Source organism: Protopterus annectens, chromosome 3.part0 (assembly GCF_019279795.1).
Source record: "Protopterus annectens isolate FY-2018-M chromosome 3.part0, PAN1.0, whole genome shotgun sequence".
Taxonomy (NCBI): Eukaryota; Metazoa; Chordata; order Ceratodontiformes; family Protopteridae; genus Protopterus; species Protopterus annectens.
The window spans coordinates 468,757,469-468,779,850 of NC_056731.1; the positions used below are offsets into that span (position 1 = coordinate 468,757,469).

The 22,382-nt window shown below is 37.3% G+C and overlaps 1 protein-coding gene across 2 annotated transcripts in view; it reads right to left on the minus strand.

Annotated features, from left to right (window-relative positions):
- UPP1 (uridine phosphorylase 1) overlaps positions 1-22,382 on the minus strand; it is a 368,003-nt gene that overhangs the window by 176,614 nt on the left and 169,007 nt on the right. For both annotated transcript variants that reach the window (XM_044064893.1, XM_044064894.1), the window contains one exon: positions 13,881-13,995. In XM_044064893.1, the coding sequence (XP_043920828.1) occupies positions 13,881-13,995 (115 nt within the window). The remainder of the gene's footprint in view (positions 1-13,880; positions 13,996-22,382) is intronic.

A 22,382-nucleotide genomic window follows, 5' to 3' on the forward strand; every position in this document is an offset into this window, starting at 1 on the left:
ACTACTCAGAGTGAGATCTTAATATCTGCTCAGGGAACGTCCAAGCATATAAATCACATCAGCACTTTCTGTCTTAGGAAGGAAGGAAGTCTTTATTAACATCTCCCATGATTATGTATTAAGCTGGAAAATGATTGCTTAGCAGACATTCTGAAACAGAATGCTCACTTCTAATAACATAAATACAAGAAAATAAATACTTGGCACTTGTAGTGTGCGGCTCTTAAAGTAGTTCTTTACTCAGAACTTCACATGATTGACTCATTAGGTGTGGCTTTTTAGCAGCTGCAAAGATCACACATTTTATTTAAATCAGAAGCCTTGGACAGGAAAACATTAAAATCTAAACTACTCTAAAAAAGTATTGGCAAGATTTTCATGTAACACAAATGTGCAAGGATGTGCCTCCTTCCTGAAACATTGGCTAGACTAATTATAAGGGTACCTGTAACAGCTTTTATTGTTTCTCATTCACGCCTACAATAGCCAAAAATACTGAAGCAAATGCAAGCTAAAATGATACTATCCGAAGTCTTTCTTTGCCATTTAACTAATATGTGGGTTAGTCTAGGTGGGTAAAATGGAGACAACATAATCTATCAGCAGTTCATATCTACAAATTTAGTATGCTGAGTTTTTTTGAGCTACATGAAATATATAGTTACATCACTGTTTACATTTTAGGGGTATGTTAATGGAATCATGTTGATAAGTTAATCACACAATCACACTTTTAACAAAAGTAAAGTTGCAAAAAAAAAAAAAAAAAAAAACTGCCCAAAAAATTTCAGCTTCTTAAAGACATTCTTTTTTACTGGGGGCAATCCCTCCTGTACCCACCACATAGGGGAGACCACCCCAAAAAAACAACCTTGTGTATAGCAACTCTGAGGTCAAACAACAGCAGGGAAAAGAGAAATTGCTATTGCTAAAGGCTATTTTGGCACTTTTATTTCAGTCTATCAGCATTTCTAAAAACAGTCGTTGATAAACTGACCGGCTCCCATATTAATACTGTTTATAGTGCGACATCTTATCTATTAAATTTAATTTCCTAATTCGGGAACTTTTCTTCCTGAAATGGTAGTGCAGTATCAGTTTGCATACTGCAATGTCAGAGACATAAAACTGCACACTTATCAACCCTTACAGCAACAAATCTGGACAAAGCCACAAATAACGTGCGGACAAAGGCCCAAAAATAGGGACAAATTTTTAAATATTGCTCTTACAAACTTAGAAAGTTTATAGAATAACAGGTTTTGCATTAGCATGAATTTTTATAAAGGAGATAAAGTTTAAAACTCAAATTTCTGTCATTATTTTCTGACTTCAGTCCTCAATGATTTACCAATGATTTGCCTGAAAACAACAATTTGTTGAGAAACAGACCAAAATAATGAGGCAAAAATCTGGATATTCTGTGAAAACCAGGACAAATGAGAGGTATGTCATTCCTGTAGTTAGTTATTTTTCATATTCTGCCTAATATAATGTGTTTACAAGATTATAGTAGGATAGCACTTGCATGTATTCATTTGTTATTTTGTGAGTGGTACTGAATGCCATTAACAGGCCTGCCATTCACTAAATTACATTTGAAATAATGTTGGAGACTGAAGAAAGTAAAGTTTGGGACACTGTGGCTAAAAAGATCTAAGCCTTTTATTTTAGATAGGTTGAACAGTTATGCTTGTATTTTGAACAGGCAAATTTGTTAAAAATCAGTCTGTTTTAGAGTCTTTTGTCTCTCTCACACTCACTCTCTATAAATATCCATTATTGCAAGAGGGAGCTTCTGGCTTAAGAAACTGGCATTGGGACAGATGCAGTAGAAAAAAAACCCACATTTTTCTGCTGTAATATTATGTCGAGTGTAAGTTAGAAACATTAAACTGAAGCTTAAGAGTTTGTTTATGTCACGTAACTCCAGTGAGTCACATGATAAATTATACATCTGGACCCACTCAAGCTCATCAGGCTTACATGCATGCATATTAGGTGAATCATTTAGCCTGCAACAATGGGTCTCTATATGACATACTACAGGGAATGGTCTTTAGAGGATACTCTTGGATAACTTCAAATTGCCATCTCAGTAGTTTTCCTTCACGAGAGGTTTGATAACACCTAGCAACTTTCCTACACAGCCTACAGAGAATAATGGCTAATTGTGTTCTCTGCAGGTGTGCAGAGATAAAGATTGGACCCTCTAACTATTATTAATTGGAGGAGATCACACAGGGAAATGGTGTTAATGTGTATTTATTTCACTTTTGAAAAGAACTAATAAAGTATAGGACCATGTCCATTTACCAACATGAATGTTTTACTGTATCTCTAAATGTTTCTTTTAAGATAATACCAGTTACATTTCTTTGCACTATTCTTCTTCAGAAAATCTGAAATCTGTAGATTGTGTGGCCTTAGAAGTTACTTTTGGTTGTTAGCTGAACCTACACATTGGTAAGTCTTGTGGTTAATAATAGCATGGGCTACTGAAAATGTGAATGTGGTGTAAAAAAACTAACACTTAAGAAGATCTAGAAATACTCAAATAAGTGACTGATTAGATTTTCAAACTACAGGACAGTCCTTCATGTCACACTAGCAACTAAACCACACAATAAAGGTTATTGTTTGGGGCTTGAGCATGCTGGAACTTCCAGTCTGGTTATTTTATTCTCTTATTATAATTCTTACTCAAATTGGACATATATGCTCATTAGCTCCTGGAATTGAGAGTCAGATCTCTTCTATGGGAATTCTGTTTGTAAGTGGGTTCTGTGCTTTAACTCATTCCCTCCAATGGAGCTCTGGCAGTTTGCATGGCAGCTTACAATGGGCAGAGCCTAAGCTTTTTGACAGACTCAAATTATGTCCTCACTTTGCAAACAAATGTTCATATCTACAAAACCATAGGGGGTTCTTAAGAAGTGTAAATGACAACATCTTTAGCACAAACTACTTTTATAGTGGTAGTAACCTTTATGTCCTAGATCTTAAACTAGATTTTATAAGTCAAAGAAAAACACAGTAACTTTTAAGTTTATAATATTTTGTAATCAACTTACAATATCTCAGCAACCACCCAAGTTACAAAACACATGCTGTCAGCAGCATTTTATTCATCTAGCTGAGAGCTTTTATATGAAGATAAGTAATTCTGTTTGAGATACTTGTTTGCCAAGATATTTAGAAAAATAAGAAGTTTATGACAATATAAATAAATGTTATATAAACAAAAATTAATATCTATTTACTTGCACTGCAGTGGTCAACTGCCATTACAATTGTGTTTTAACACTGTGTAAACTTTAAGAAGAAATCTGTTAATACTTTGTATGTAGCATAGTTTTGGGATTATCAATGCAAATAAGAACAAGCAATAACTGACACCTAGAAGCGTCAATATGATGTAACTGCAGAAACTCCTAGAGGTGTCACTTGGCTGTAATGAGTTAATAATCGCTGTATAATCCTTACTTCATGTCTCCAATGTTCACACTTCAGACATTATGCTACTACAGCACCATTATATTCAAACAGCAACAAGTTAGGAGCACTTGTTCCACTCCCTTCTGAGCTTCTGTTTATAATGAGGGGTAAAGGATTGATTGTGCACACCACCATTTTCTCAGTATGAAGTTAGCAGAGTGATGTTGCAAGTGATGGGCTTCTTTTTCCCTTGACATGGAATGGTTTCACGGACATGTAATTTAGTTACTTATTGCAAAGTGCACAGAATATATCAGATGAGTAAATGGTTATGGTGATGGTGAGGATGGCAGAGAAAGGTGTGTATTTGTCATTATTTGGTGTCATATATGGTAAGGCATGTTTGGCAGATGGGGTATTCTAGTGGTATGATGAGAAAATTTGACTGAAGGGAACCCATATTTATCTGTCTTGTATCACCAGAAGTTTTTAAATGGCTAAGTAATGTCAGTCTTATCTATTCATACAGCTCTGACATTCACATTTCAGAATCACTGTGCTGGAAGGCTGCTGTGGTAGCATGATTATATAAAAGCTATATACCCAGTATTAATGTACTGATGCTCACTGGATGACTGATTAGAAAAATTGTGTAGGTGTTTACTGGAGTAATCAGGTGGGCTCAAGGCTAATTACTGTTTTGTTAACTATCACAAAAGGGAGTAAAACTTGCAAATGTGGGTTTGTTTCTCTTACTTTTCTGGACTTTTCTAGACAATCAGTCATGGAACTAGCTCACCAATCAGCATACTGATGATGATGGAGGTGATGGAAGTTTAATAAATTGAAAACAATGTTATATAACTTAAGAAATTCAAAAGAAGGTTCAGGAGAAGAAGAAGAAGGAATAAGTAACAGGTGGAATGTGGTACTAGCTGATGATAAAAAAAAAAAATCACCACTGCGAAGCCTTTGGCACTACATTCACCACTAGTTTATACATTTACATAGCTGTTTAAAATACATTTCTGATAACCTGTAGGGCAGACAGATAAAGCCTTAATTGCACCCCCAGATGACCCATGTTCAACTAATAGCACAGGCTCTGGAGAACATAGGCAGGGAAAGATGGGAGAGAGCAGCCAATGTCGGATCAGCCATTGTGGGTGGAGGGGCCAGTTTGGCTTGCTGCTCTGACAACACCTGCAGGAATACAGTTATATCACACAGCGTGTGCAGCCTAGAGTGCCTAGACTGCAAATGGTGTGCTACTTAGAAAGCGAGTTGCATGAAGGCAGCTACAGCAGAGCTTGCAGGGATGCTGTGGAGATGGGCATAGGATAATGCACAAGATCTGCAGACTGGTCCATTCACTAACACCCACATCTTGCTCTACTTGGGAATGAATGGGCTGCAGTCTTGCCAAGATGGAGAAATGAATGGATCAAATGGATACTGGAATGGGAGCTCTTCAGATGATCCTATAGATCGGAAAAAAAAAAACATAAGTTCTTATAAGCAGAAGCAGGAATAGGTGAAATAACATACTCATTATGGATGCAATCAGTCATTCTGCCAAGACCAATTAAATGACATCTTGAACGGATGACTCTTACATGGTTCATACTATTGGCTCACCACTGGTCAGCTGTCATGTTCTTGAATGGCACTTAACTTACAGCTATGGTAACACAGATAACATCTATATGAGTTATAACTGTGGCAGTGTATTTTCTTACTACACCAAATAATCAAGTCACCCAATTACAAATGAAGATAACAGTACATTTTTAAATAATGTTTTTCCTACACTTGGTAAAATGTGAAGTGGACAAGCTTACAACTCAGTCAGTAATATTCCATGAATTCCATCTCATCAACTGCTGTTTCCCATTAAGAATCACTGATGGAGAAGTTGGTTTGTCAGTGGTGAGTGGATGTTTTACCTTAGTAAGGTAGGATACTGTCGATCCGGGTTTTATGAGTCTGTGCTCTGAGGGCACTATACTTCTTACTTTACTGGTATCTTCCTCAAATTATTTCTTTTGGAAAAGGTAAAGTCTCTCCAGTGAATCCACAACAGACCTTCTTACTTCTGAACTAATGGAAGTTCATGACTTATTCTTAGATTGATATGAATTAAATCAGGACTTTGCTCATTTGGGTCTATATTATAACATCAAATTTTATAAAGTTCGAAAGTTATAATATCAAACCCATAATGTCGAATGCTGAAAACAGCGAAGGTGCAGGACACTGAATTCTTTCCCAGGGAAAGAATTTCGTGGGCCGTTGCTGTGGCTTTGCTGTTTTTAGCGTTTGATATGTTGGAACGTTACGGGTTGGGTTCAGGTAAGTGTGCGATTGTGTGTAGGTTAGGGGGCGGGTTAGGTAAGTTAGGGTTAGGGAGCGGGTCAGGTAAGTGTGCGGTTGTGTGGACATTAGGGTTAGGTCGTGGGTCAGGTAAGTGTGCGATTATGTGTAGGTTAGGGTTGGGGGCGGGTTAGGTGAGTTAGGGCTAGGGAGCAGGTGAGGTGAGTGTGCGATAGTGACAGACCTTAGGGTTAGAGTTGGGTTAAGGTAAGTGGATAGCTAGTAGTGTATGTAAAGTTTAGTTTAGGTTTAGGTGTAGGATTTTAAGTGTATGTGTGTGGATTGCTGTTTTTTGTGTGTTTGTGTTGTGTGTATGTTTCTCAGAATAGCGATTTTTTTCCCAGGGGAAAAAAATCACTATTCTGACTGTTCGATGTTTTCAGATTTCGATGTTTAGAGTTCGATATTATAACATTCGATGTTTACGAACTTTGATGTTATAATATAGACCCGCTCATTTATATACATAAACAACAGCACCATTAAAACTAATGAAAATATAACATAAATTAAATACATTTACAAATTCAAAGGAGAAGTGCATAAATTAGTTAAAAAAAAACAATTATTTAAATAAATAAGTTCCCATAATGCCTTTTTAGGCGGCTCTTCTCAACACCTGACATCTCAACAACAAACTGACTGATCTTGAGGCTCTCTTGCATTTGGAACATAGCTGTGTTTGTATAATTACTAATACTTGCTTTAAATGTGAAGAAAGAACTCCCTCCCTTCCTGGATTTCATGCCTACCATGTTTTCATGCCTGATGGTAACTGTGGTGGCCCTTCTGTATTTGTCAAGGATCATATCACCTCCCATCAGAGTGCTAGAGACTTGCAAACAGAACTCATAGACCTCCAGATCACTGCAAGTAAGACATACTACTAGCATATAGCCTATTACAATACACCCTCCATGTCCCCAGTCAATCATACCAAATTCCTGAACGTATTTAAATAACTCCCCACTAACAAGAAGTACATTTTGGGAGACTTTAAGTACCTTGCAGTAATTTATTTATTTATCTATCTATCGCTTTTGTTTACAGGGAGAGTCCAACTGTGTACAAGTTCTATTTTCAGCAGAGGCCAGGGAAGAAATGCTCCATTTTATAGAATGAGTAGAAGCATTTATACAAGATTTACATAATAAATACATATACATACACAGATTATTAATGATATGGCAGTTAATCAAAATAATAAATGTACACATATAGAATAGTAAATGTACATACACAGAGTAATGAATGAACATCCACAGAAATGTAATATGACAGTTAATGAAAACATGACAAATGAAAAGTGTAGTAAAATATTAACTCATACCAAGCTTATAAGAGTCTAGTTACTTTCAAAAGGAATCAGTTGGAAGTGGATATTGAGTAGAAGATAGTGAAGTAATTATAGGATGAAGATGGTTACAAATTATGAGGGAGTACTGAGGAGGTCCAGGTAAAAGGGATACAGAGACAGCAGTAGAGAGTGATAGACGAATGTCAGATAGTTAGAGATTGTGAAGCAGTAGCTGTATTATTGCCAGTTACAGAAAAGAGTACATCAGAATGAACATAACCAGCTATCAGAGAAAAGTAAGAGGGAAGGTTACCATACAAGTGTCACAGGAGAGAGAGGAAGATGATGTTGAAGATAAGGTGAACCACTGAAACTGAAATAGAGGAGACATAAATTTTATATAACACGTCATGGCAAAATGTACCTGGAGGGGGAAACAAATAACAGGGATATACATGCTACCAAAGAATAAAATCCACAAAATAAGACACATAACATGGAAGCTAAGGCGTATAAGTGGAAAGCAGATACCTAGAAAAATACAGAAGAAGTTTTGGGCTGGTGGACGTGATGCATGAGAATTAAAAGCAAACAGAATAAACATACTAGTCTTTAAAAAGCAAGGCCTGGGTTAGATGAGACACGTTTTAAACTAAAGAATATACAACAGAAAATGGCCCACCCAATGACTGTATCAGATCATACCCCAATTCAAATTAAATTGAAAACTGCAGAGTTAAGTTGTGTTCCCTAAATACTGGTAATTTCCCAAGTATCTGAAGCATGGACAGATGATAGAGTAACAGAAATATAAGAGGAAAATGTAATGAAGCCTGGGATAGGAGTAAGGAAAGTTTAAGAATCTTAGTGAAGGCCAAAACAGAAGAACATCTGCAAACAGTAAAGCTAGACAGTTGCAACGCTCAAAATGATAAGGACACTTCAGAGGAATATCATCACTGAAAGACAGGATGGATGGGAAAGAAAAATGAAAGAAGCAAAATATGGAATGATAGAATACTTAGATTTGCTGAACAAATTTAAGGCTAGAACAGTGATACAAACAAACATAATTTGCCTGTACTCATAAAGCAATCACATTCCTGACATACAAATTAAGAATAAATGCCAGTAGTAATGCCCAAAGAAAGTAAAGATGTTACAGATCTGGGTTCTTATAGGCCCATATCCATTCTCAACCATGATAACCTATTCATGACAGTCATGGCAAAAAGGGCTGCTGAATTGCTAGAAAAGATTATACAGCAGAACCAATACTGCTTTACGCAGGGAGGCAAATGTCTGATAATAGAAATAAAATGATTTTGACTCTGCAAGTTGCCAAAGGTAAGAAAAAACAGTTGGTCCTTAGCTTGGATGCAGAAAAGCCATTTGACAGAGTCAGTATGAGAGGTGGGGCATAGAGTGGGTAGGGCATTTGAAGGAAAAAAAAAGGTTGGATGCAAGGAAGGCCAAGTTCCAGAGCAACTTTAGGATCCACAAGTGGCCCCAGCAATACCAAAGTAAGTCCAGGAGGATAGGAGAGCTGGTAGACCCAGTGTAGATGTGGGACACTGGGTGCCAGGCCAGTTTAATGATGTCCTACAGGGGACCAAAAATAAAGTGGAATGTAAAGCTGAACACACCACTTATTAAAGAAGAATGGGTTCCGATTGTGTTAGCTCCAATATATGCTACAAAGTCAACAACATTTATGACATTTGCTTGGACTGTGAGCAACTGACACAATTCAAGAATGATATAAAAATGTTATTATAGGAATTAGGGTGTAGTGGATCCTACCTGAGCAAAGAACTATTCCTGCATAACTCGGCCAATATTAAAAACTGAGGCAGAATAAAGCCTTGCTATCCTTGATTGTGATAGTTGTAAAAAAAAATTATTACATGAAAGTGGAAACAAAAAATGAACCCTGATACTAGAGAGGTGGCGAGAATGAGATTAAGGAAATAGAATTGAAAGTTGGGATGGATTCTGGAAACAAAAAGACTACTAAGAAATGGGAACTTTGGACAAACAACTCCAGAGACTGAATTTCATCAATGAAAATATGTTTAAACCTGCTGTTGTATGCAGACTGTATTTGTATATAGTTGACATTTTGCATACACATGTGGAATACCATAGAAGATTGAATACAAGGGAATATGGAACACATCCAGTGTTACAAATGATGAACCAATGTACATGTATTACATAATCACATGATGTTTGGTTTTCCATGATTTTTTTCCTCTATGTAACTAGCTCTTGTAACAATAAAAGGTTATTCTCTAAAACAAAAACAAACAAAAAAAAAATGATCATGGGACTGTAAAATACGTATGAACGACTCTAACTTAGAATTCCTTCTGAAGGTAAGAAAAACTATAAGTTCTTCTGTAGCTACATTAAGAAACTAAGAAACAATATCTAAACCATGCTTAGAATGTATCCTACATGGAACCACCCACTTCAGTCCAACAAACATCAATACAATAGCAAACAAGTTTAATGCAAACTCCACCTCTAAAACATCTAACCAAACTCTACATATCCTAGAATCCTTTGTACTCCTATTATCACAAAATAATATTCTCTAGAAGTATCATAAAAGACTAAAACTGATTCCAACATGGGACCTGCCAATAAACCTGGATATTTAATAAATGTCAGGCATGTAATTGGTGAACTTCTCCACAAATTATTTAACCTAAGCTTTGCCGCCAGATGCTGATGTCCCTCCACAAAGGTGGCCCTACCATGGCCCTGACAATTTTATAGGCCCATCAGTTTTGCAAGCCTGATCTGCAAAGCTATAGAGTATATAACAATTGATCTCATCAAGAATAGCTTCAAAAATCTCATTAGGCTACAGTCTCAACAGGTCAGCTTCTTCAGAGGGAGATGCTGCTTATTACATCTAGTTAACTTCTTCAAGAGGGTAAAACAGGCTTTTGACAGTATCATGACCTAGCCAAATTCTTTGACACCATACCTCATGTGGGCATTGTAAATGTGATAAATGCATTAAATATAGATTAGCATGTGGTAAGATAGATAGCAAATTGGCTAAAAGACAGAATCCACATAGTTTGTGTGGCAGCTACCTCATACAAAAGTATAAAGGTAACATGTACAGTCCACACGGTTCTGTATGCTGACACCCTCCTTTTTTGGCATTTTCATCTCTGACCACTAAACTGAGAACCAGGACCTCCGATTGACTAAATCTGCAGATGATTTCAAACTGGGTGTTATTGTCAATTATACCATGACCCCCCCCCAAAACGTGCATGCTGATTGGCCAGCATGCACATTGTAAATCGAGTTATACTAATGGAAAAAGGTCCGGTCGCCCGGACTTTTTTCCATTAGTATAACTCTACTTTATAAACTGTGTCGGGCTATGTTAAATGGGTTTAACATAGCGAGACAGCTTTAAAATAAGCAACGGAGATCTCCGTTGCTTATTTTAAAGCTGTCTCGCTATGCTAAACCCATTTAACATAGCGAGACAGGTTTAAAAGCAACGGAGAAAGCAAGATCTCCGTTGCTTTTTATTCGCTATGTTAAATGGGTTTAACATAGCGAGACAGTTTTAAAATAAGCAACGGACATCTCCGTTGCTTATTTTAAAACTGTCTCGCTATGTTAAACCCATTTAACATAGCGAAAACAGTAAAAAAAAGGCAACGGAGATCTTGCTTTCTCCGTTGCTTTTGCCCACAGCTCTGATGTACTGCGCAGGCGCGCAGTACATCAGAACTGCCGTGGATGCCAGACATCTGTGGAAGGGCAGTAAACAGGCATTATACTATGCCATTATTTAAGAAAAGTAATAGTTTCTTTTCTTGAATAATGTCATGGTATAACAGCAATAACCCACTTCTGGGTGTGGGTAATGCTGTATTTACCCACGGTTTGCTTTGTTTGGTCCCTCAGGCTTCGCCCTCGGGACCAAACCACGCCAACCGTGGGTAAATCCAGCATTACCCACACCCAGGCGTGGGTTATTGCTATAGTATACTTATATAATTCAGAAAGAACTTACCCTAGTTAATACCTGATATACTAAAAGTGAGCTCAAATTAAATGCAAAAAAGTGTAGCATTATTTCATTTAGTAAATAAACCCTACCATCAACATATGATATAGACATTACTCCACTTCTAAGGAAAAATGTAGTCAGGGACCTGCACAACTGGGTGACAGTACCCTCTCCTTTGATCATCATGTTGAAATTGTAGTCAGAAAATCCTTCTACTTATCACAATTAATCACCAAGTGTATATCATCCAGATCTAAAGATATCACTGTTCCCTTATATTCATCACTGATTAGACCAGTTAATAGAATACAATGCCCCTTTCAAGATGGACCTCTCTCAGCATATCAGTCAAATATAGAAGTCCCAGATTTTCCCAACTATGAAGATTTCAGACTTAAAGACTCCAAAAGAATGTTTGCATAGATATTTTTAGGCCCCAAGTAGACTCCAGAGAATTTTTCCTCAGATAGACAGCAAATGTTGGAGGTGTGACGGGGAAGCAAGAGGTACTTGAGAACATATTTTCTGGAAGTGCAGTGGTTTGATGGACTTTAAGGATTCCTTGCAAGATGCACTGCCAGAGATGCTGGGTGGGCGAACTGGTGTAACAAGGGAGATGACTTTTCTGAGCTATGACACAGAATCGGAATTGCCTAAACATGGCAAGCACTTGATGCGTCTAATTATGGTGGCTGCCAAAAAGCAATTATTGCAAAATGGAAATCAAAATCTAAACCAACTTTATTAGAAGTAGTGAATATAGTAAAAGAGATAAAACAATTGGAATTGAGATCTTTAGAAAAGGGTAGAAGCAACTACATAAAAATGGAAAGTGTGGAAACAATACATACAAGGGAGAAATGAGGTCTAAAATGTGGCAGGACTTATATGAGCTATGTAATGTTTGAGTGAGGATGATTAGGTAGATTATAAATGATGTATAATGCTTGCAAATAGGATTGTGTCAGTGTGGTTCATTTTCATTTATATAAATGTATGCTTACTTATGTCGTAAGTGATGGTTTAAAAAAGGGGGCAGGAATTGAATAATTTATGTAATGTTGCTTAGGTTATATGATATACAGCAATGTATGTGAAGTATAATGTTTGTTAATGTTAATTTAATACAAGTTGATTAATTTTGTATAAAGGTAAATTTGCCCATGTCACAAGTGATGATTCAATAAAGGTGTTTAAAAATAAATAAATAAAGAAATTAAAAATAAAATAAATAAATAAAGACTCCAAAAGAGGATAGAAGCTCTTTCTCTTTACACTCAGTACATTATGGACTTTTGAGGGGTGATCTGTGTCTCATCTCCCCTGCTGTTAGAGATACCGCTGTCCTTGATTTCATATATCTCTACAGGTCTATGTCTTAGGAACAGCAAAAGCAGGGATCTAAATAGTCATCAGCAGGTAAATATAACAGAGAGAGATTGAGAGAAGAGGGAATCATTAAGTAGTGCCACTCATTCTGAAATGAACTGCCTACTGCAGGTTAAGCAGTGAGATACATTACAATCCTTTCAACAGAACATGGATGACTGGGTGGGGTCCTTATATTCTTCTGGGACTAACTGGCCTAGCCCTATTTCAGAAAGGGAGTACAAATTCAGGCAGGGTGGTATTGTCAATGTGGTGATAGTCACAATACTAATTTGCTTTTAAACTCCTATGAGTTCAATGAGAAAAAGCATCTACAACAGGAATGAAATAAAAAGTTGATGTCAAAATGGACCTGGGTGTGTAGGTTCAACCATGGACAAGCTTGGAGGAGAACTGTTTAAGTTCCAAGTAAATATATATTTTGTTGCCATTTTATTTAGCTGCACATAGACTATGTAGCACATGCCATCTTATAGTATAAGACATGCAATACATGCCACACAGTTGCTGAACATGCATGGTAAAAGAAGGAGGGACTGCAAATGTTTGTAGTCTAGGATGTAACACTGACTTTACAACTTGTATTTACTAAAAAGTCATGCTTTACACCCTCCCCCAAACAGCAAGGTCCCACCTGTAGAGTAGAGTGGATCTCAGTAAAACATGATCAGACTCATTAGTAGATGCTGAATCCATCCAAGTAACAGGAAAGGGGGACACCTTTGCCAATGTATCTCTTCTTTTTGATTTCCATCTACAGAGTTGATCCTGTTAAACAAAGTAAGTGGATGCCTAATGTGAGGTTGCAATCGAGATGACCAGCAACATGGAAATACTGAAATAAAAGGATGGTGTCCCTCTAAATTTCACATTTCAATTTCTAGAAACTGGTCAAAAATAGAAAACAATATGAAAAAGTTCAAATAAATAATAAAGTAACCACAAGGAAATTATGAAGACATAGCAAAGGTGAACAATAAACAATATTTAAAAGGCAAAGAAAAATTCTAAGTACGCATGAAGTAAGAAAACTGTAACTGAAAAAAAAAAAACAACACGGTAATACAATCCGTTGAGAAAAAAAGACCATCACAGTAGCTTCACAGCAAACTTGCCCTGGATGCTTTATATTAATCTACTCAATAAAATGCTTTTACATATAATTTTACATATTTTCTGGAGCAAAATGACATTAAAAAATTACAGTTCTTCAAGTCAGCGATGTACTTGCTGTGTATAGTTTTTAATCGCACACAAATGGTTGGAAGCAATCATGATACAATGAACTGTTCAAACCATGCAGTGAAGTATTCACACAAAAAATCGAAATACCTATTCCACCAGATGTGCCAATCCGCAGCACTATAACATCAGAACATTTGGCATGATACAGTAGCTTGATAAGTTCATGTAACATTATGGCAATAGATGGAATACCCATACCATGCTGAAAAAAACAAAAAGAAAAAATAAAATGAGACTCAACTGACAGAGAAATATGCCAGACTAACTATAAGACTGACTTAGTAACACTTAGTAGCACCAGTTAAAACCCATTAAATGTGTCCTATAAGGCTGCATGACATTCATCAGCTACTTCCTAAAACAGCACAAACCTAAAGTTATCATATTTCATGTTAATTTATTTTATTTTTTTTAAATGTCTCAGCTAGACCATTTTCAGGCCAGCCTGAAAAAGTGGTTACAAAAGCAAAGAAAACAGCATACTATCCAATAAAAAGGTAAGCTTTAGATTATAAACATTAACTTGCATTGGTAGATAAAAACAAACACTGGCTAGAACATTAAAACAATCTAACAGCATGGTTTACAGAGAAGGAAAAGGTTGTATAGAGCAGTTAAATAACTATAACAGTGGGAAATATATTTTTTGTATGTTTATGGAGGAAATGGTTAATAAATTCTACAGAAAAAAATTAATGTACTTACGATATTTTATACATACACTAGTGAGGTAGGAAATCAGAGGGAAATGAGTGAAATAAATAAACAGAAATGAGAAATATACAATGCACTGCTCATGTTCTAAAGCATCTTTATTTTACAGCTAACTTCATTCCCATGTATATCATAACGCTGAAAGTGATTTTGCAAAAAAAATTAAGATGATACTGCACCATTTGATTTTGTTTTAGTGTTTACTCAGTGTTTCTCTATATCATCATCCAGAAAATGATGAAATGGTAGATAGTGAGGAATGATTTAAATTCAGCTGCAAGACATTTTGGGTAGGCAAAACATCTTACTTCTTTAGAACAGCTTATTACATACATTATGATTTCAACTACTACAGAATCACATATGTTAATTTTCAATATAAGGTGTTTCCCCTGCAAGATTTAGTTGATAACTTGTTTTTGCAGAACCGAGAAACTTCTACTGATGCATTTAGCATGGCCATACATTACACACAGTCTATACATTAGCTTAAGGACTGTAGCGTTAATGGTTCAGTCTTCCATGATGTCATTCTAGGATTTTCCTCTTAAAGATATATTTCAGGGACCATCGTTATTATCAAAATAGAATGCAAAAACAAAACACTTTTTTCAGCAAATACAACACATTTGTTTCAGCAAAAACTGCATATTTTTTGCTGTCCAACTGAAAGGCTTTGTTGCTTATACTTGCTTAAGAGTATGACCAAAATACTTTCAGAAGCGACTGCAATAATGTAAAGAAAGTATAGCCGTAAAAAACAGAAACATGTTTTTAGATAAATTTTGTCCAAGTAATTGTGAGGCTTTGAAAGCACATAGATTTAGCTTTCTACATTAGATGTTATTACTTTTTAATACAGAAGAGAACTCAGAAATCATCCGGCAATATGAGACAGAGAAAGACTTAAGCCTCGAAAACCTGACATTCCATATGGTGCACCTTCTCCACAACAAGGCCTAGAAACCATCCTGCATACTGACATCATAGATAAATTCTTCCAGCTTACCATAAACCTGCTTGTATTCTACTGGAAAATTAATTAGCTGTCTGAAAGAAATCATCCTCTTTAAGCTACCGGTAGCTTCTTTAACCAGAGGGCTGTCACCAGCAGGGTTACATATGACTTTTCCTGGACCACCTGTTGTTTGGCATCTACTTCTCTGAAGTGAAAAAAATGTCTCAAGGTACTGTGCCTAAGTCTGCTGATGGCTGCAATTGTCAAATCTCTCTCTGATACTCCAACAACACGTGGATTAGACCAATGTCTGGTGAGGTATGTACAGTGACATTATTTGCTGCATTTTATTTTACTTTGTTTACTTATATGTTTGCTTACTTGCTTACTTACTTAACATTTGTTTTTTACGGGGGTAATCAGAATGAACTCAGAGAGCCCCCTTTCATTGCATCTCCAGGGAGAAAAGCTCTGTGACTGTTTTTACACAATGGAAAAGAGATGGACAGAAAAATGCCGACTGAATGCAGGAATGATGGCTAGATCTTCAGTGGCACCATCATCTCTGCACATTCCACAGCACTGCAAAAAGGATGTTCTAACACCCAATACAGCTACACAAAGGATCATTCAACTTGAAGGAACAATACCTCTACCAATGCGGGATAATCTTAGGGGATGCCATAGAAAATTCATGGGGGTAATGAGTTCAAGGAAGGACAGGTGCCCCCAAATGGTCAATACCGGTGTTGCACAAAAAAGTATGGGGTGATAAAGTAGCATCCTACCTGAGAAGCTAAGGTCAACCTATTTAATAAACTATATTTCCTGAAGCATGCTTTGGCTCTGTACTTCATGAGATGAACCACGATTTACCACTGCTGATATGTACTTATAAGTTCATATGTTGGTACTAGGCTATCGGCCCTAGGGCCTAGACAAGCCTAGCCATAACAATTCCCTGGCTATTTCTTCCCACACTATTTACTTCCCTGGACCCCTGTCTAGCAGGGTGACTGACATGATCCCCAGGGTGAATTTCCTTTATCCCATCCAATCATCAAGGTTCCTTTTGATGAGGGCCAAAGAGGCGCTCTGCTTGACATGTATGGACAGTCTGACGAGTCTCTGGGTCAGGAACCTATCCCTTCAGCATGTTCTGTTTATTGTGATAACAAGGTTTAGATCCCTGGACCGTGTGGCTCTAAGGGATTGGAATTTCTTTAAGTGTAGCATGCCCAACAGCTCTGGGTTTGACATGGCCTTGTATGTTAAGCAGAGATCACCTCTGTGTAGACGATATGCGACAGAGTATAGCTGGAGTTTTTTAAGGCGGTCAGCATAGGGCATCTGCTTTAGGCCTGTGATTCTTTTAGTGAGGTATTTCTGCGGCCTTTCCAGTTGTTGCAGATGTCTTGAGAGGTACATATCAAATGGGGCATTGTATTCTATAATGGGTATAATGAGGGATGAGTACTTGTTCTGCAAGTGACAAAAAATGTTGTTTGCAATGCTATGGTGCAGCTGACTTCCCAATGCATTGTCATAATTTTCTTATAGCAGGACAGCTAACATATGTTTGTAACAGAAAACTACACCATTTAATCCTGAGTCCCATTTTATCAAAATATAATTACAATATTGTTGGCCAAAGGAGGAGAAGGAGAAGAAGAGGGAGAAGGCATGCCCGATAAGGTTTATGGATGTGGTGAGAGAGAGCATGCAGGTGGCTGGTGTGACAGAGCAAGATGCAGAGGGTAGGAAGAAATGGAAACAGATGATCTGCTGTGGCGGCCCCCTAATGGGAACAGCTGAAAGAAAAAAAAAAAGAATACAGATGGTGTATATTACAAAATTTTCCACATTTTATTTTCTTCTTTTGGCTTTTCCCAGTTAGGGGTCGCCACAGCGGATCACCTGTCCGCACATGATTGGCAGTGGAGTTTTATGATGTCGAGTTGCCCGCCCAACACCCAACCTTCCACTGAAGGCACACACACACTCACACCTAGGGCCAATTTGGAGTGTCCAATCCACCTATAGCATGTCCTTGGGATGAAACCGGAGAACCCGGAGGAAACCCACGCGACCACAGGGAGGACATGCAGACTCCGCACAGAAGGCACCCCAGCTGAGGATCAAACTGGAGAACCTCTTGCTGTGAGGCAACAGTGCAAACCACTGCACCACCGTGGCTGCCTGTTAAATGTCTCTTAGAAGTCTTTGGTTTTCATTTGTTAACATGACTGCCTCTGACACGTTACCATAAAAGAGCAGAAAGTTGTCCTTAAGCATGCACTTTACTTGTCTGCCTAAGTAACATTTAAAACAACACTGTAGCTAATAAACTGTCTTTCAAACTGATTTTTAAACTGTTTTACCTCTAGTGCATTTCCTTTTGAAACTCTTATTTTTTTATTTTTATGGTGAGCATTACAAAGGTTTCTGCAGTTCATTTTAGGCACAGAAGTTGCAGACAGGATGATATGATGTTCTCTAAAGCACTGTTAATAACTAGAGATAACTCATCAATCATAAAAAGGAAGGAAATAATTATAACTTAGTAAACAGTTTTGTGAGAAATTATGTTGCGCACTAAAAAGCATGTCAAAATAAACTTCAGAATGGAGTGTTCTAAAGACATATCCCAGTAGGTGTCGAGATACTCTGTCCTCATCACACAAAAATGTGATCAAAGGACTATAAAGTATAAAAAAATTAAAAAATATATTTTTGTGTGGGAATTCTCCACTTCCTCCACACTCCTATTGAATAATAGTACCATATAAAAATTCACCGAAGCATTGAATATACTGCACAATACTCTATGTAAGCTGCAATGCAAGAATTCTGATTGTAGATTTATGATAGCTGGTGACTTCAACAAAGGAGATCTCAGGGAGGTGCTACCTAATTACTACCAACTTGTAGATATTCCCACAAGGGGAAGAAAAACTCTGGACAAAGCTTACAGTAACATAAAAGGGGCATACAGAGCTCTACAACAATCAAACCTGGATGGCTCTGATCACATCTCCATAAAACTAATACTAGCTTACAAACCTCTCTTGATCAGAGATAAGACCGCTGTGAAACAAATTAGGATCTGGCATGAAGGAGCCATGAAAAGTCTCAGGGACTGCTTTGAAACCATAAACTGTGAGGTCTTCAGGGAGGCAGCCACAGTGAACAATCTGGTGAACATAGATGATATTAAAGTAAGAGTCAACCGAAAAACATGGCTAAACAGCAGGGTGTATGAGTTGCTGAGGTAAAGAAACACTATTTTCAGGGCAAAGGATAAGAAGGGTATAAGTGTGGCAATCACTAATCTAAAAACGGGTATCAAGGAGTCCAAAAGAAGTATGGAAACAGGATACAAGGGTGCTTCGAGGATGCAAAAGACTCAAGAAGCCTGTGGCATTGTATTCAAAAGCTAACTGACTACAAGACCTAGTCAGCTCAGTGTGATGACAGCACTAAACTTCTTAACAATCTAAACACATTTTATGGCAGGTTGAAGAAAGAAACAACCTGGAGGCTGTAAAGCTTCTCAATGACCAAAATGAGGCAGTACTGTGGACATAAGGAACCAACTGAGAAAAGTGAACCCCAGGAAGGCTGCTGGCCCTGATAACATTCTGGGCAAAGTATTAAAAGGTTGTGAAGATAAACTCAGCATAGCCCTAATGGACACCTTCAGTACTTCGATTGTCCAGGAAAAAGTACCAGCATGCTTCAAAGTTGCCAACATAATCCCTCTGCCGAAAAAAGCCAACTAGACTTGCTTAAATGATTACAGGCTAGTGGCCCTTACATCAAATGTGATGAAAAGCTTCAAAAGACTGTTTAAAAGGCATTTAACTACAGTACTAACCCAATCCTTTGACCCAATGCAGTTTGCCTACTGGCCAAACAGATCAACTGCTGATGCCATTTTGATGGCACTTCACCTCACATTGGAGCATCTTGAGGAGAAGAACATCTACACCAGGCTGCTATTCATAGATTTCAGCTCGGCATTCAATACGGCGATTCCAATACAACTTATAGAAAACCTAATCAACTTTGCATAAATAAAGGGCTGTGCAACTGGAGCCTCAATTTCCTGACTGGAAGACCACAAAGGACCTATGCTGGTGACGGCACTTCAGGGAGTATTACAAACAACACTGGAGTACCCCAGGGTTGTGTGCTGAGTCCTCTACTGTTCACAATCATTACCCATTACTGCTCTGCAAAAGCTAGCAACAACCACATCATCAGATTTGCAGATGACACCACAGTGATAGGACTCATAAGTGGTGATGATCAGACTAGCTATAGGAATGAGGTCAACTCCCTGATTGAACGGTGCAATTAACAACAATTTGAACCTGAATGTCAATAAAACAAAATAAATTATTGACTTCATAAAGAGCTCTGCAATCCATCTGCCCCTTAAGATCAAAGGTGAAGAAGTGGAGAGAGTTGAAACTACAAAGTTCCTGGGGGTACATATATTAGAGGATCTTTCTTGAAGTACAAACACAGGCCAGCTAATTGAAAAAGCCCACCAGCGACTATACTTCCTAAGAAGGCTTAGAAAAGCAAAGTTCTCTATGAATGCTCTAAATACCTTCTGCAGAGGTGTTATTGAGAGTGTTATCACCAGCAACTGCACTGTATGGTTTGGTAACAGCACAATGGCAGAAAGAAAGACACTGCAAAGAATAATAAGAACATCAGAAAAGATTGTGGGCACTAGTCTTCTTACCTTACAGGAGCTCTATGAAATGAGATGTAAAAAGAGGTCCCACAAAATACTGAGTGACACTTCTCATCCAGCGTATGGTTGGTTCACTAAACTTGCTCCTGGTAGAAGGTTGCAGAGTATCTGCTGCAGGACCTCCAGATCATGAACAGTTGATGCAGACATAAATGTGGATGTATCAGAACTATAACAGAATGTTACACTCTCATTCTTTTTCTTTTTTTCATACAGTAATTCTAATTATTTATTACATACTAAAGTTAATATATTCTCATTCAAGTGCAATTCCAGTCACTTCCTTATGTGCAATATCACCCAATCTCTCCTCTGTGTACAGTGTACTTTTCTTTTTATGTGTTTGTCTAGTAGTCAGTGTTGTCCAGTGTATATAAATAGTGTAGAAGCATGTGCATCCTCTACCTAGGCATTTACTTTTGTACTATAGTTATTGTTTGTTCTTTAACACCTGTCGTCTCTGTCTTTTTGTGTTTGTTTTCTCCTGTAAAATAGCTGACACTCGAAATTTTGTTTAGGTAGTACTTGTGTTTCCTAAATGACAATAAAGTTTCTTTGAATCTCTGAAAATTACATCACAACAGGGCAAAGGGAAATAGGTTTTGGCAAAACCTGAACATTTTCTTTTTTCCTAAGACACACAAATTCAGGAAGGGAAAATACTTTTTATGAAACATCAGTCTCAAAACTGTGATTTCAGGCATGTGTGTTTTGAAAAAAACGTCAGTATCACAAGGCCATCTCACAAAATTGTTAAAATTCTGTTCTCAAATTATTTTTGTTGAAGTACATTTCTGGCATGAAACTAGGGTTGCCACCTTTTCAAATACCCAAAGTGTGACATTTCTTGTAGAAATGTCAGATTTTGCAGGACAAAATATAGAACTTCACTTTTTTTGCCAAAATAAAAGCTTATTCTTGTAGCATTTGAGTTGCTTATGCTATTTCATATAACATTTAGGCATTTCAGATAAAAAAATAACTGTTTTATGCAACTATTAAAGAAAACTTAGAAATATTTTTGTCATAAAATGCCAGGACATTTGCCATTATTTGATTTTTTTTGCAGGACAAAACTGCCCAAAGAGGGACTGTCCCTCTCAAAGTGGGATAGGTGGTAACCCTACATGAAACCTGGAATTGCAAATGCTCAGCAGTAGTACAACCTTGAAATCTGCCTGTAACATGGAAACCATTGGGAAAACTTGAAAAGTGTTTTTTTGCAGGAAGGCTAGTTCCCCTCAACATGCACACTCAAACCTCATACACATAAACTCATTTGTTGCACAGTACTGGAATAATTGTGATAGAGCAATCAACAGGCTTAAGTAAGCAGGGTTTTGCTCTTAAGTGACCGATTATTGATTCAAGCACATGTGAGGAACCTTAGAATTCAACACTGAATAAGAGCTGCCCTGAATATTCTGCCACTTTGGAAGTATGTAAAGGTCCACCAGCACTTTATCACATAATCCTAAAACATTCCTGCATCAAACTGCATAACACATCCCTTGTAGTACAGTAACAAACCACACAGCAAATTAGATTTCTGTTCATCTGCTTTACAACAAATATTTTCTAACTTAAAACTTGCATCATGATTCAAGTTGGGAACCACTGCATGAATGGTTGGAACAGCGCCAAAGGCTGCACTAAGGCAGAGATGAATCATGGTCAAATAGGGTCCTAGGCACACTAACGGACCAAGCCCTCATCAACAGCCATTCCTGTGTCCTATTACTATCTTCCAGTTACTATAACTACTTTTCAAACTGGTCATTGTGCAACGATTACAGAAATGTGTATATAATTTCAAACTTTTATTTCAAATTTTACAGCACAAAGACTGATGGCCATTTTCCAAACAAAAGAGTCTCTGCAGTTATCTGAGCTCACTGAAAGTTGTTAGACTACTTTGAAATTCCTTTGTTAGTGCTACTTAGCTTGGGGGTTTCTGCTAACATTAAAATCTGTGTTGGTTACATTTCTAGTAATCATTTTAAATCAAGTTGCTGGCTACTGAGACTTGTCTGCATATATCAACTGGACATAAGCTGATTTACATATATTTTCTGCACTTATTTAAGATTTGAGAGAGTAAATATTGTGTGCCTTTTTATTCAGTAAATATTGTGTGTGTCTCTGAATC